Raw genomic sequence first — 16,412 nt, 5'->3', positions numbered from 1 at the left:
TCGTCCAGTTTTGGTCAAACCGAAAGTAGTCCGGCAGGTTTCTAGACCCAGGAAAATAAAACGTTTCTCTTCCCAAAACATTATGTGTTCAAAAGAGTGATATATTTGCATCCCAAAACCGTTGTAGTGGAAAAAGTCACACCTCGTTATCACTTGGCCCTATTTTCAATACGCTCGATAATGCAATCTCACAGCTAGAGTCTACCTGTTGATTCTCGGAAGTTGATTCTCGAAAGTTGATTCACCAAAGTTGCCTGAGAGAAACGTCCATCACAGGAAAACGATGAAAACTGAGACAACATTTGATAAAATTGACATAAAGCATCGTTTTCCTGTGATGGACGGTTCTCTCAGGCAACTTTGGTGAATCAAACTTTCGCGAATCAACTTTCGAGAATCAACAGGTAGACTCTAGCTGAGAGATTGCATTATCGAGCGTATTGAAAATAGGGCCAAGTGATAACGAGGTTTGACTTTTTCCACTACAACGGTTTTGGGATTCAAATATATCACTCTTTTGAACACATAATGTTTTGGGAAGAGAAACGTTTTATTTTCCTGGGTCTAGAAACCTGCCGGACTACTTTCGGTTTGACCAAAACTGGACGAGAACTCTGCTCACAGGACGCTGTCGGAGGTAAATCAGCATGGATTGCATTACACTGGTGATGTAGATGCCATACAACTTCATGACTTAAAAACCGAACTATCCCTTTAAGCCTTCATTCCAGAGTAGAATCCATAAGAATGAATGTGCTGCCGAGATTGTTATACCTTTTCCAAAGTCTCCCAGTGGAAATATAACCAGAGCAATAGAAGGGCAAAAGACAGGTATTTTGGAAGTGCTCAAAGGAGCAATCCATTCATCAATATGCAAGAAGATTGTGTCTAGACTATATCAAGGGTTGCGCCAAGCCAGTCCAGACAACACTCTATATATTAAGGAGAAATGGGAAAAGGAAGGTGGTCTTTTAATATCTGAAGAAGATTTGGAATGCTTATGCAGACTACAATGGAGAACAACATCCTCAAATACAACACCACTACAACAACGAACCCAATTACCTAGTACAGCCTGCTGGAGGGCCTGTGGAGCAAATGAGGCCAATCATTTTCATATCTTCTGGGATTGCCCAGTACTAACTTCATACTGTGGAGACATACACTTCCACTTGGAAGCAATCTTTAAAGTTATCATCCCACGTAGGTTTGACACTTTATACATAGGAAACATCTCATTTGACTCATGGGATTACAGAGGTAAAATTTTGTTACTTATACTTCAGGTGGCAAGCAAAAAAGCAATTGTGTAGTTTAAAAATGAATATGAGCTTGTTTTCTTTGCATTATTCGAGATCTGAAGACACTGCATCTTTTTTGCTATTTTGACCAATTGTCATTTTTCTGCAAATAAATGATCTAAATGACAATATTTGTATTTGAAATTTGGTAGGAATGTTGCCAGTAGGTTATAGAATAAAACAAAAATGTACATTTTACTTTAACACATACCAATAAATAGTAAAACCAGAGAAACTGATAATTTTGAAGTGGTCTCTTAATTTTTTCCGCGGCTGTATATTAATATTGTTTGTAATTATTGTAAATATGTGAGAGCTGCAAGATCCCAGAATTTTCCCACGGGATTAATAAAGTATTTATCTATCTATCTATCTAATAGGGACACTTTCTGACATTGTATTACCTGGCACTAGTTTAAAACATATGAGAGACGTTAGCTCAGCACATGAAATTCAATTGAAGCAATTTCGACTATTTTAGCCGTCTTAGCTGACGCCAACTGTGCTAGCTTTGTTTGCTAAAAAGTTTATAACTTCAACCAGAGGTCTTGGTCATTTACATACATTTTGGTTTTCAATATTGCTGACGAATTACCAAAGTAGGCAGAAGTTAAATTATGTGAGCTTACCTCTAGCTTTTGAAGTCGAAAGGCACAATGTTGTCTTCAGCTGTTGTGCTTGCTTCAGTTCACATCACTGGCATGCAGCATCAGAGACGTTTTGAGATGTGTTTGAGTGAATCCGATCGTGCCACCAAGTTTGAGGAAAACTTGTGGTTTATAACGACACTTCTGATTGAGCATCTTGTGCTCAGTGGTAATCCACAAGTATCTCAAGTATATTTGACTGTTTTTTGAGTGATTTAGGTCACTTTTACTTAGGGCTGTCAGCGTTAACGCGTTAATCTATGAGATTAATGTGACCGCGATTAACGCGTTAAGATATTTTAATGCCGTTAACGCAACTTTGTTTACTTCCGGTGTGCGGAATTAATTTACACGTCAAAGAGGAGTTTTATTTTGACACACGCACACAGTTCCCTGGGTGGTCTGAGTTCGTGCCCCCCTCCTTCTCCCGCTCTAACGTTACTCTTCTCCCTGTCACCTCTTCTTTCCCTGTTTCAAATCTTTTATGGAAGAGGTTTGCTATCTATTTTCAACCCTGACATGCTAGGTCTCGCTAGCATTTATGCTAACATGTTAGCTGGGCTAACTAGCTACCTGTGTGGGGCATGACCGTGTTTCTAGCATTCTCTGGAGGGGGGAGGTTGGAAAACTCAGAAGCCAGAGCCGAACAGCTAATTAATTTAGGTGTCGTTGGTGTTTTACAGAAGTCACAACAAAGAACAACCGGCCATAATGTTTTGTCCGAACCAGAGTCTGAAGCAGTCAATGTCACAACTGTTCAAAACTAATCACATATTTACGTAAGTTTTTTATGAATAGCCTGCCTTTATTGATCTCGGACAGCAACAGATAAATGCACTTGTTCACACAAACAAGCACAAGAGCATGAAATCAAATTATTCACATTGCAAGAACGGAATGAAATAGCCTACACATTACACACGACCGGCATCTGCCAAGCCTTCACGTTGTATGCTACAACGGAGGAGGCACAACAAACGAGAGAATCTTTTTCTTTCTTGCGGCAACGATTGTTATAATACTACCATCATAGTCCAACCATCGAAGTCTAATCCATGTTGTTGTGGAGAACAGCCTCATTAGAACAACGTAGCAGAAATATCTTTACAGTAGATCTCGTTTATCCCTCTCCTGATGACATTTTCTTTTAAACTTCCCATGATGCTTTGCCGATAGCAATCGCGTTGTCACAAAAGTTTTTTCAACATTGTCTAAAATACATGCTGTCTGGAGTGATTACTAGTTTAAAAATAATAATAATAATAATTTAATCGCGATTAATCTAGATTAATGAATTTCAAAATGTGAGATTAATTAGTTAATTTTTTTTTATCTATTGACAGCCCTACTTTTACTACATGGTGCAATAAAGTGGTTGTTAAAACTCATATCTATTTGAAAATAACTTGAATTATGACCTTTAATCCGTTAAGAAAAAAACAAGCGAATTTAGGCTTAAAATTAAACGTTTTCAACTTAAAATGGATTCTTTTAAGATAAAGTTCTCAAATCTAGTTTTTAAGAACTCAAATTAAGTGCAAATGTGTTTATCAAGACAGACCAAGTAATATTTGCTCGAAATAGGTAAAAATAACCTTCCCAAGAAAGCACTAGTTAAGTACAATTTAACTAGAAACAAGACCAACTAGATTTTTCATCTTAATGTAAGAGTAATAACACAAGGTTAGAAAAGCAGTTTTTCAGTGAACTCACTTACCTAGTGAGCTATTGTTAGTGATGTTCAGTTACTGTGTCAAAATAGAAGCGGTTTTTCCTGTGGAAATGGTTGTCAAATTTGGACCAAGTTTAAACAAGTCGAGGTGATTGTGGTCTGAAGATAATCTGTGCCAAATTTGGTGAATATTTGATATTCACCAAAAAAGTTATATTCATTCATTCAAAATGGCAGCCACATCAATTCGACCACATCAATTTGATTGACTGTAACTAACAAACAGTTGAGAAAAAATCAAAACACCAGGGGAAAACTTTTGTGAGGCTTGGTCTGAAGATCATTTGTGGCAATTTTGAAGAAGATTCGTGTAAACACATCTTTAACTTTGACCCATTGGTGGCGCTAGAGGGTTTGAGTGGGAGACATGAAAGTTGGTGAAATTGATTAGGGGACTAGTTCCAAAGAGTGTGCCAAATTACGCAACCTTTGACCATGCGATTCAAAAGTAACGTGTGTAAAGACATCTTCAACTTTGACCCATTGTTGGCGCTAGAGGGTTCAAATGGTAGACATGAAACTTGATGAAATTGATGAGGGGACTGGTCCCAAAGAGTGTGCCAAATTTGGTGACACTTTGATATTCACCAAAAACGTAATATTCATTCATTCAAAATGGCAGCCAAATCAATTCAGCCACATCAATTTGATTGACTGTTACTAACAAACAGTTGCGAAAATCAAAACGCCAGGAGATACCTTTTGTGAGGCTTGGTTTGAAGATGATGTGTGACAATTTTGAAGAAGATTCGCCAAGAATTTTAGGAGGAGTCCCTGGATCAATGCTTTTCCTTAACATTCAAAATTGCGGAGAATCTAAATAACTGGGTATAATGTCATATAATACGTTGAACTCGCCTTGATCCAGGGAATCCAACGATACCTCATTTTGGAAAATGGGGCATATGGTTCAAAAGTAACGTGTGTAAACACATCTTCAACTTTGACTCATTGGTGGCGCTAGAGGGTTGGAGCGGGAGACATGAAACTTGGCAGCGTCGGAAATACACGAGGGCAAAGGGCAAAACTGCCCCCAAGAAATATTCTTTTGCCCCCAAAATTACTAGGAGAGGGGCAAAAAATGCCCCCATAATTTTCTGTAATAATAATTTAATGAACTTGTCAAAAACATCGTAGCCTATATATGACCTGGTCCAGTTTCAATAAAATGTTTAGATTTTCGCCTTAATTGATTGTTGCGTGAAGAACCGAACATTCTAACAAAAACTAATTGGAGCGCTTCTTAACCAGACCTGTGAATGCGAGAGTGAGGAGGAACAAGGATCAGCAAACACAGACTGTCACAGTCTCAGGTTCTAAAAGAGCAAATTCACACACCCAGCCACCGTCGAAAAATGGAAGCTATATTGGCTTGGGGTGGAGTATGACGACCATATGACGACGACGAGAAAAAGACGCAATTTTTTTCCAAGGCATGTTGGGCTTGTGGACAACGAGTTGCCCAAGTCGTTGTCAATCCAGCACAGGCAAATTCTTCTTCTGACTTCATCAAGGGAAGCGAAAACATACAGAAATACCTTTCATCACAAGGCGCCAGGCAACAAGCAATCGTCTATGGTGAATGATAACTAGTAATAATAATTTTAGAAATTATTAAGTTCGGTTTAGCTAGTTCAATGTTAGTTAGCTAACGTTAGATAGCTCTTACAGTGCGTTAGCTACAAATGCATGCTTGCAAGCTAGCTATCTAGTCCCATCTGTATTTCCTGTAGGCCTACTATGGTAGGTAGGCTACAACATGATTAAAGTTGACACAAAAATCCATAAATATAATAAATTGTTATAAAAAAGAAAAAAACTATTGTTTACAGTTGTTTAAAAGAATGTTATAGTAACAATAAATAACCACAAAGAAATAAGAATAAAATTGAATATGATTGTTTAATCATATGTTTTCTGTTTGGTTTTTGTTCAAAATAAATCTAAGAAAACATTAAGATTTGTAGGCTACTGCTTAAAAGTCTTATCATTGCCATTTGATGTCAATTGCTCATGTACTGTAAGCCTAAATAAGTGTGTTTATTATTTTGAACAAAGGTTAAAGTAACGCTATGCAACAATTTGACACTTTTTGGGATACGGTTTTATAGGCAACTAGTTTAGGTACCATCCTTAAATTCATTTTGATAGTGTGAAGGCCAGAAAAACACCTTTTGTCTTCCCCACTAGCCATCCTGAATATGCCCTATAGTTCTGTGTAACGGGCTGGTACACCGTGCAAAAATGGAAGGAAAGCTTTTATACGCATATCATTGCCAGCTAAACTGCCAAACAAACACCAGTAAGTGTGTTGGCAGGCTTCTATCAATGTCAGCTGGGCTGTTGGTGGTGTTTGCAAGGCTTTTGCATGCCTTTTAGGTAGTTCGCTTACTAGTTTGGGAACAGAACTCCATATTGCTGCTTTAAATGTTATTTCCAAAGTTTCTAAAAGTGCCCCCAATTTTTTGTTAAATGCCCCTGGATTTCAGTAAGTGGGGGCAAAAATTGCCCCAGAAAAATTATGTAAATTTCCCACCCTGAAACTTGGTGAAATTGATGAGGGGACTGGTCCCAACAAGTGTGCCAAATTTCACAACTTTTGACCATGCGGTTCTAGGGGCTGCCATACACTGCGTTCCAAAGGTCTTAAAATGCCTCCTTCCTTCCTTCCTTCCTATCAAGAGAGCAAGGAGTGTCCCATTTGGCTTAAACCTTCAGTTCCTCTTTAGTCAGAGACCTTGAAATACGTCACATAACGGCCGTTTTTCAAGAGAGGGTCTGAGCTTCCTTGATGCCCTAATGGCGGCATTTATTACCCATAACTCTGTGCGCCACTCCCTAACCAGAGCTTTTCGTTTTATTTCGAAATCAATGGCGGACATAATGGTTACGGTGGCTAGGTAGCAGAGTCAGTAGACCACAAGGCTACAGACCGTAAATGTAAATATCAGCAGTAATTAAACAACTGTACTGATATTAAATGTACAACTAACATACCATTCTCAAATTAAAGCCAGTGACATGAGTATTTTGGTGGTTTTTAACGATGTATACCCGACAGTTAGCATACCTAGCTAGCCTAGCTTGGTAGCATTACCATTGGTTCTGAATGGCAGTTATGCTAAGCAGCTTGCTATCCCAGCACTCGGGACTGTAGTTAGACCGACGAAGAGGCACTAAATTGGGACACTTCGCTTGGCGAGCGGGGGCAGGTGGCAGGCTGCAGGCGCTCGTCACAACGGGCTATTCCACCACCCGGGAATAGCCCGTTGGGCACTTTTAATCGGACACCTTTCGCTTGACGAGCGGGGGCAATTATGCCGCGATTGATTAACAAAGAATTGTCTAAATTCATTAGGGATGTATACGCTGTCAGTAGCTGATGGATGATGAATGCTCGCTTGCTAACAACGTGCTTGCTAACGCACAGCGTGATGACACCACATACTGCCGTCTGATAGAGCGCGCTAGTGCGAGCAGATATGTACACACAGCGTGATGACGCCACATCCTGTCTGAATAGAGTGTCCCGAATGTCGAAAATTAACAGTCTTTTGGCATACCTTGATCTCTCGTCAGACACCTCTCTGACTGGACATCGAGGAGTCAAGAGAGCTCTCTAAGAGGAAGAAGTGTAATAATAAATTGAAAAACACAAGGTGGCTTCGCTGCTTGGCCACCAATAATAAATAGAAAACCACTAGGTGGCTTCGCTGCTTGGCCACCAAATAGAAAACCACTAGGTGGCTTCGCAGCTTGACCACCAATAATGGATAGAAAACCATAAGGTGGCTTCGCTGCTTGGCCACCAATAATCATAATACCAAAACTATGATTATGTTTATAGTTCCACTGTGAATATTTCCTGTACCATTAAGAAACTTCTAGTTGTGCTTCTGAATGGCTATGACCTAAACCTACTATAAAACAGAATGTAAGACTTTAGTTTACCTTAGGAGTTTCTCATTTCTTTCTTCTTCTTTATTTAGCTTTTCCTTAATCTGTCTTTTCCTTCTCCCTCAGATGCAGGCTCTTCAGGACGGGGAAGATGCCTTGAGACACCTGGACCACCTGGAGTCACTTTACTATGAGCTGCAGCTGCAGCTTTATGAGATCCAGTTTGAGATCCTGAAGTATGAGGAGCTGCTCCTGACTGCACAGCTCCATAGTCTGCGTAGACAGATAACAGGTGAGACTCTTGACAAAGACGTCCTGAGGATCTTCACTAACTGCTGTATGCAGGTCAAGCTGCATGGTTATGGTTATGGATATTGGTTGGTTGGCATGGTTATTACACAGTAGACCAGTGTTGGGCGCCAGATGGGGCGACCACTTCTCCCATCACTACACTCTAATAATCTGGAGTAATCTTCAGGACGGGAGTACATGCACACTGTTGCTCAAGCGATGAAGTCAGTGGTGAAGGTGTGGTCAAAGGCAGTGAGTGAGCTGAGCCAGGCTCAAGTTAGTGAAAGGTTTGGTTAAAACTGACAAATAGAATTGTGGAGCAATCCCTTTAAACTGAATGTGTCAGACGAGATTACAAATTTAAGAAAAGGGCAATATTGTCCTGGGTTCTGAGAAGTTTTGCTAGGTATATACCCTACTGCTCCTTCTATTGTTTCAGACGGTTAAATAAGTTGAAACTGTAGCTTGTTGGACCTTTTATAAAATGCCCTACCGCATCCCTTCAACTGTTCAACTGACCTATATTGGTAATGAAATAAAAGTATAATCAGGGGATGTGATTTTGACCCTGTAAAAAAGTATTTTGCTCACTTGGATTCCATAAAACTTCACTCAAACTGTAGATTGTATGTAGCTCATCACACATAGGCCTACATTCTGGAGACTTTATTTTGGACTAGAATCTGCAGAGTATGATCCAAACGTTTTGAGACTGCGTCTATACAAATCTATGGCTGTGAAACTATTCAAATTTTTAATCAAATTAATCACAGTTTTCTGTGGATTAATCATGATTAATCACATATTACCGTTTTTTTCTGTATATTTTTGTGAGAAAAAGATGTATGACAAAAGACGGATGTATACATTTAAACTGCTTTCTATTTTTATTCATAAAAAACTAAAACAATGGTGCTGCAACTCAGCAGTTATCTTTGCTATTCCATATTGGCTATTCCATATTGGACATATACATATACAGCCGCGGAAAAAATTAAGAGACCACTTCAAAATGATCAGTTTCTCTGGTTTTACTATTTATTGGTATGTGTTAAAGTAAAATGTACATTTTTGTTTTATTCTATAACCTACTGGCAACATTCCTACCAAATTTCAAATACAAATATTGTCATTTAGATAATTTATTTGCAGAAAAATGACAATTGGTCAAAATAGCAAAAAAGATGCAGTGTCTTCAGACCTCGAATAATGCAAAGAAAACAAGCTCATATTCATTTTTAAACTACACAATACTAATGCTTTAACTTAGGAAGAGTTCAGAAATCAATATTTGGTGGAATAACCTTGATTTAAAATCACAACTTTCATGTGTCTTGGCATGCTCTCCACCAATTGTTAGATTAACAATTCTACAGTCAACAAATGAACATTTCAACACGAAGTTATTGATTAAAAATGTTTTTTTTCGCCATTGTTTCTCCGCAACAAAAAATAGTTCCATTGTCAACGTCTTCATTTGGAATTTTAAAAACTTTGACTTAGCGGTTATCATCAATGCGAATGTTTCATCGCGGAGTGATTTATTTTTAGCTGTGAAAAGTCCCGTAACTGTAGGTATGTTGACGAATAACCTATAGCATGGAACGTCTCTCGTCCAATCAGAAACAGCTAAATTACGCGCTAGAACCCAATTGTTTTATAATTCAAGATGATGAATTCAACACTAAAGTGTTTGTGTTATTTAGCCCAGCCTCACTGATGAAATAGGCTGGTCAGAGTAATAGAATCGTGGAAGTAGGCCTTCAATGCAATGGAATTCAAAAACAGCCCAAACTGCACCTCACCAGCTCTCCAAATTAGTTCAGAGGAATCCTGAATACAGCTGTAGGAGCCTTGCACCGCTGGTGCCGGTGCCCCCCGGTGGACACCAGAGGCATTGCACCTTTGGTGCACGGGCCATAACAATGCATTTTATTTATAGGCGCCTTTCAAGGCACTCAAGGACACCTCACAAAACACAATACAAATCAGCAACAAATAGTAGCAAGCAATCAACATTTAGGAAAGGAAAATACATATACAACTATGGAAGGAATTAAGAGACCACTCCAAATTGTTCTTAAATCACCATCTCTACGTGTATTCTATTCCAGTGTCTGTTGAATTCCAATACAGGCACACCTGATTCTGAACTGAACTAGGTGATCACCTGAACCAAATCTAATATAATGAAGAAAAGTATAAAACCAGTACTGTGGCCATCACTATCTTCTTGCAATAGTACCAGCTGGATGGCATAAACAGTGCTAGTAGTACCTCAAAAGTAATTGTAATCAAAAAAGTGTCTTAACCATGCCAAATAGTTCAAAAGAAAAGTTGAGTGAGGAAAAGAAAGGTTCAATTTGGGATGTACTGGCAGAGGGATACAGTGAGCGTCAGTTTACTTCCATCCTTAACATTTCAAAAACGGCAGTCAAGCAGCAGACATTAGGGACATTTTCTCTCTCTGACATTTTGTGTGTTTGTGTCTCAGAGAGGCAGGATGAGGTGGTGTATTATGATGCGTATGAGAGTCATGAGTGTGTGTGTGTGTGTGTGTTGTGTTTCAGAGAGGCAGGATGAGGTGGTGTATTATGATGCGTATGAGAGTCATGGGTGTGTGTGTGTGTGTGTGTGTGTGTGTGTGTGTGTGTGTGTGTGTGTGTTTGTGTCTCAGAGAGGCAGGATGAGGTGGTGTATTATGATGCGTATGAGAGTCATGAGTGTGTGTGTTGTGTTTCAGAGAGGCAGGATGAGGTGGTGTATTATGATGCGTATGAGAGTCATGGGTGTGTGTGTGTGTGTGTGTGTGTGTGTGTGTGTGTGTTGTGTTTCAGAGAGGCAGGATGAGGTGGTGTATTATGATGCGTATGAGAGTCTTGTGTGTGTGTGTGTTGTAGGGATGTGCATCTCATCACTGAGGAAGATGCGATACACATCTCGATGCACTGCCAACGATCCGATACATTAAAGATACATAAAAGCAGCTACTAATGCGATACGATTCACCCCATTGCGATGCAGTACGATTCAAATGTTAGAAACGATGCATCACGATTCATCTCACATTGTATCCGGTCCAAACTTTTTGGATCCGGGCCATCGCCTCGTGAGCTTTTATGCCGGTGCATCGATGCGAACCGGTGAATCTTCCCATCCCTAGTGTGTTGTGTTTCAGAGAGGCAGGATGAGGTGGTGTATTATGATGCGTATGAGAGTCGTGTGTGTGTGTGTGTGTGTGTGTGTGTGTGTGTGTGTGTGTTTGTGTTTTAGAGAGGCTGGATGAGGTGGTGTATTATGATGCCTATGAGAGTCCAGACGCCATGCAGGCCACTGACTCCTCCGCCCCCCCTGGCCCCCCGACCAGAGAAGAGGTCACCAGACTTCAGCAGAAGACCCGGCAGCTGGAGGCGCGAAGGGGCCGCATCACCGCTAAGAAAGCCTATCTCAGAAACAAGAAGGTATCAGGCACTACCAGCATCATGTTCATTACTGAAAGAACACATGTTGAACAAAACCTTGGGCTTATGCAAGACATGTTCTATTTTAGGTTTTGTCTCCAGATGGCTTTTGGAAATGATGTGTCTCCCCATTGTCCATAGGAACAGACTTGTATTTGATCAAAATTACGCTGTTGAAGCATCTTTCAATAAAAGCCTTCTTGATTTTGCAATTTCCTCCATATACTGCTTTAACAAAGAATTAATTAATCACTTCAACTGCAATTAGTTTGAACTTCTATTATGTAAACTTTTGACTTCTCTTGTACCTCAACCATTTTCCAGTGTGGGACAACAACACAAATGACACAGTAATGAAACACCTGGGGTGTTCAAAAACTATTGACTGAGTGTATTTGCCACTGCTGCCATCTCTCTCCTCCTCGGACATAAACTGGTGTATTTAGGGAGTTCTTTTAAATGATGGTACTATGTTCAATGTTTTTTATTTGTTTTCCTCTCATCAGGAAATCTGTATTATCAATCACAAGCAGAAGATCCAGCAGCACAACAGAGAGGGAGGCAGCAGCAGCAGCAGCGGCTCCCAGTTTGGTCTCTGCCAGGTGTGTGGAGTTGCACTCATCACATGTGCCTTTGATATCAGGCTGGTTCCTATAGTCCATGAATGTGTTTTATATGCTCTGACCTTTACATTATTCTCTTCCACACATCTAAAGGAGGAAGAGGAGGAGGAGAAGGAGGAGGTCAGGAACTCCAGAGTTCGACAGGAGAGGCAGAAGACCCTGGACCGCTTACGCAGCTTCAAGCAGGTATGGCTGTGAGTAGAGCCAGGCACATAGTGTTTGGGCATCTGGGTATAATGCACATTGACTGCTTGGGATTCATCTTCTTGTGCATTGAGTGAGATATGTGCACTCTCCCTCTCAGCGGTATCCTGGTCAGGTCACCCTGAAGTCCCAGAGGCTGCGTCTCGCCCACAACAGGATGAAGGGCGGTGCCACCCAGTCCCCGACCCCCACGGAGCAGGGGCAGCATCCCCAGATGAAGACCCAGGCGGCCAGCGTGCAGACAGAGGACTGTGGCTCCTCCATGCTGCACTCAGAAGGCTTCCTCTCCTTAACTGCTGCTGGTGCTGGATCTAAGCCACTCCTCTCTGCCCCGTGCTCCTTGCCACCAAACTTGGCAACTTCCCCGCTCTCGCCTCCTCCCCCTCCCCCGCCACCACCACCTCCACCACCCTCCAGTGATGATGAGGGCAGTCAGGGGCCCTCAGATGCGGTCGGCCCCAAGCAGCAGCCCTCAGCAAGCAGCCCTCCCCCTCCACTTGGACCTTTCAGCGCACGCTTTTTTGACAGCAGTCAACTTCTCAGTGCCCGCCGGAAACTCAGGAAGACCACTTCTCTGGAGTCATCCCAGTGGAGAAGAGGTGAAGTACACTCAAATACACACACACACACACACACACACACACACACACTTAAAACATTTTATGTTAAGTTCTGTTTGAAAGCATCATGATTAACATAATGGGCCCTAATTTAATTGACTGCAACGAGTGTGTCGCACATGAACTAAATCTATCGTGTGATGTGTGGGAACATTGCGGTGACGGTATTAAACACTCATGGTATTAAATTACCTAAATCATTTCGCCAAGTTAATTAAATCATGCGACGCTGAATTCGCTCATTGACAGTTGCCCACAAAATAAATTGGGGCCCAATAAATTGACCCTTCAATTCATACAGTGGTTCTAGACAAATTTGCTTACAGATTTTTGGAAAATTTGCATAAATATGACTGAAAATGTAATCAGATATTCATATAACTTATTACACTTATGAAACTGAAACCAATAGAATACTTACAATAAATATGTAACTTGGCCGTGTTCACTAAAACCTTTTAGTGGCCGCTGGTGCTTATATTCACAGGAGGAGCAAAGTTGAGCAAATTTTGAAACAGCAAAAATACCCAAATTGTCTATTTTGGCAGCCAACTCAATGTTAGTGTATCCTGCTACAATTGTTAATGTAACACTATGCAACAATTATACTTCAGGATTAGGGTTAGGATAAGCAGTTTTACCTTAAAATAACAGCTTGAAAAAATGGGGGCGCTACAATGACTTTTAATATGAAAAATCGCCTCCGTGCCATTGCTATACCAGGGTCCATAGGCTTATAACTGCTTAATGTAAGATTGCCAGATGCCGCCCGGCTATTACTGTCTGCCGAACTAGTAAGTAGCTTATTTGCGGTCTTGCTTTGTCTTGTGTTGCACTTGCTTGATGTTTGACTGTGTTAGGACAGTTGTTGAGTAACTAGTTTGTCATAATGTCAAAGTCAGCGCATTTCAAGAGATTTTGTTAGTTTTCCCTGCTAGCATATCGTTGAAAATAGCATTTGATCCGGAATGCTTCTTTAAGTCTAATGCTAGTTTGAGTTAGCTAGCTAGCATTGCATTCTCAAGGTAGCAAGCAAGTCACTAAACCTCACTCAATGGTTATCTTGCAAATCAAATGTTCATTACCAAATTCAGTACAAGTCTGCATTAAAGGTTTTATTACAGTACATGCTAAACAATGCGCTATATTTGTCTGCTTCTTGTTATTACAGAGCATGCAAAGCTAGGCGGCCACTTCTTTTCATTCTTTAAACCGCTTTTCTGCGAAAAATTAATCTCTTTATCATTACATTTTTTCCCTATATCTTACTTCCCTTTAATTGTCTTTTTAGTTCTTTATCTCTCTTTTTCATTCACTCTCTTAAGGCCGGCCCATGCTTCTGCAACGGTTGCTTCGGCTTTTCACACTGTTGTGCAAATGTACTCTTATCAATTCATGGTTACTAAAGGGTTGCCCGTGTTGCAAAGCAATTCACCTCCAGATCAATAGGTGGAGTAAAGTTTAATTCACGTTAAAGTTTCTGTATATGAGCCTGACATTTGCTTGGCAGATAGATAACAGGTTCCCTATCAGAAAGTCTGAAGCTTGAAGTTCTTTTCAAACCTTTACTTGGGAAGCACTGCAAAACTGAGCAGGCATGCAGAATACATTAAAAAAAAAATATAATTTTTTTTAGGGTTAGTAATCTCATCTCGTAACATTCGTTTCATATAGCATTGCATGTTTAACTGTGATATAAACTAAGTTAGCTTAATGCTAAGGTATAGGGGTAAATCCATAGAGACCGCGCTAGCGATTAGCATATTCATCAAAGTAGTAAAAATAGGAAAAGGCTCAAAAACTGAGCTTACTAAAGGCCTAGCAACAGTAACTAAGGATGATAGGGCTGTCAAATTATCACCATCACTCAATCACTGTCTGTTTCTTTATGTCTTTCTCTCTTAAATCACTTAAACCACCATAGCAACACCTTAGCAACCACCATAACTACCATAAGGACACTCTAGTAACAACCTTAGCATCCAAGGTTGCCTGCCGTAAAGTTCAGTCATGAGAAGGTGCTGTCATCCAGTTTTCTGCATGACCAGTATGTTTTAGGGTTACTTTTGAGTTTCTGAGGAGAGCCATAAAGACTTTTTTATAAACCAAATCATTTTTTCAGACATTTAGTTGGTGTGCCTATATTTACAGTATTTAACATTAGCCCCCACCCTGAGCTGAAGAGATGGGGTTGGTTTAGTGCTCCATCCTGAGCTGAAGAGATGGGGTGGGTTTAATGCTCCATCCTGAGCTGAAGAGATGGGGTTGGTTTAGTGCTCCACCCTGAGCTGAAGAGATGGGGTTGGTTTAATGCTCCACCCTGGGCTGAAGAGATGGGGTGGGTTTAGTGCTCCATCCTGAGCTGAAGAGATGGGGTTGGTTTAGTGCTCCACCCTGAGCTGAAGAGATGGGGTTGGTTTAATGCTCCACCCTGGGCTGAAGAGATGGGGTGGGTTTAGTGCTCCATCCTGAGCTGAAGAGATGGGGTGGGTTTAGTGCTATACACATTTAGAAACAATATTTCATACCCTTTTTCACTATTCATCTACTACAGCAAAAAGCTACGTAAATAGGAGTCCTAACTTGTTCTTCCTTTGTGCTCTTTTTCAGCAGCAAGCTCACCTATGGATGAGGTCCTGGCGTCGCTGAAACGTGGCAGCTTCCACCTCCGGAAGGCAGAGCTGCGTGTGTTGGCCCCCGACCCAGACACGGATGACAGCTTCAACATTCTGGCCCAGATCCGCAGAGGTGTGAAGCTGAAGAAGGTGCCTCACGGGGGGCGCTGCCCGCCCGCTGACTCCTGTGACCCCCTGACTCGTAGCATCCACGAGGCCCTGCGGCGCATCAAAGAAGCCTCCCCTGAGTCGGAGTCTGAGGATGAGGGGCCTCCCTGCACAGATTGGGAGTGCTAGGTCATGCTAAAAATATAGGGAAAGACATCCATATTATTAAATATGTGTATATGCTAAAAACTTTAGGTTAGTTCACACGTTCATACATGCACACTTAACAGACCTATAACTCAACATGCACATCCTCCCTCTCTGTCTGAGATTTCACCGCTGTCAGGCAGTGCTTAACCCAGTTTTCAAACCTGGAGGTCATTGGGTCCAAGTGAATGATGTACAGCTAATCCAATAATCGTAGCACCCATTAAGAACTAATAGCACCGAAGTAAAAAGCTTCTTTTGCTTTCCAACCCCGTGCCTCGGTCCAAGTCATGATAGTGTTTTTGCGTCCGTGTACTATTGACCCATGGTAATGATGATCCATACCCCAGCATATATGTAAGGGAACCAGTACTATTGACCCATGGTAATGATGATCCATACCCCAGCATATATGTAAGGGAACCAGTACTATTGACCCATGGTAATGATGATCCATACCCCAGCATATATGTAAGGGAACCAGTACTATTGACCCATGGTAATGATGATCCATACCCCAGCATATATGGAAGGGAACCAGTACTATTGACCCATGGTAATGATGATCCATACCCCAGCATATATGGAAGGGAACCAGTACTATTGACCCATGGTAATGATGATCCATACCCCAGCATATATGTAAGGGAACCAGTACTATTGACCCATGGTAATGATGATCCATACCCCAGCATATATGTAAGGG

At 41.0% G+C, this 16,412-nt stretch overlaps 1 protein-coding gene across 2 annotated transcripts in view; it reads left to right on the top strand.

Moving 5' to 3' along the window:
- Positions 1-16,196, top strand: part of jmy (junction mediating and regulatory protein, p53 cofactor) — a 48,370-nt gene extending 32,174 nt beyond the window's left edge. Inside the window, exons 5-10 of one of the 2 annotated variants that reach the window (XM_080848143.1) lie at positions 7,704-7,869; positions 11,142-11,329; positions 11,836-11,931; positions 12,046-12,138; positions 12,257-12,755; positions 15,390-16,196. In XM_080848143.1, coding sequence (XP_080704269.1) covers positions 7,704-7,869; positions 11,142-11,329; positions 11,836-11,931; positions 12,046-12,138; positions 12,257-12,755; positions 15,390-15,688 — 1,341 coding nt within the window. In that variant the 3' untranslated portion in view covers positions 15,689-16,196. Of the gene's footprint in view, positions 1-7,703; positions 7,870-11,141; positions 11,330-11,835; positions 11,932-12,045; positions 12,139-12,256; positions 12,756-15,386 lie in introns of both variants that reach the window. The other variant, XM_080848142.1, reaches the window with a different exon arrangement.
- Positions 16,197-16,412: the final 216 nt, after the last annotated feature.

The sequence above is a fragment of the Sprattus sprattus genome, assembly GCF_963457725.1.
Source record: "Sprattus sprattus genome assembly, chromosome: 11".
In the NCBI taxonomy this organism is placed as follows: domain Eukaryota; kingdom Metazoa; phylum Chordata; class Actinopteri; order Clupeiformes; family Clupeidae; genus Sprattus; species Sprattus sprattus.
The sequence above is the reverse complement of the archived record's forward strand: the minus strand, read 5'-3'. Positions and strand labels throughout refer to the sequence as shown.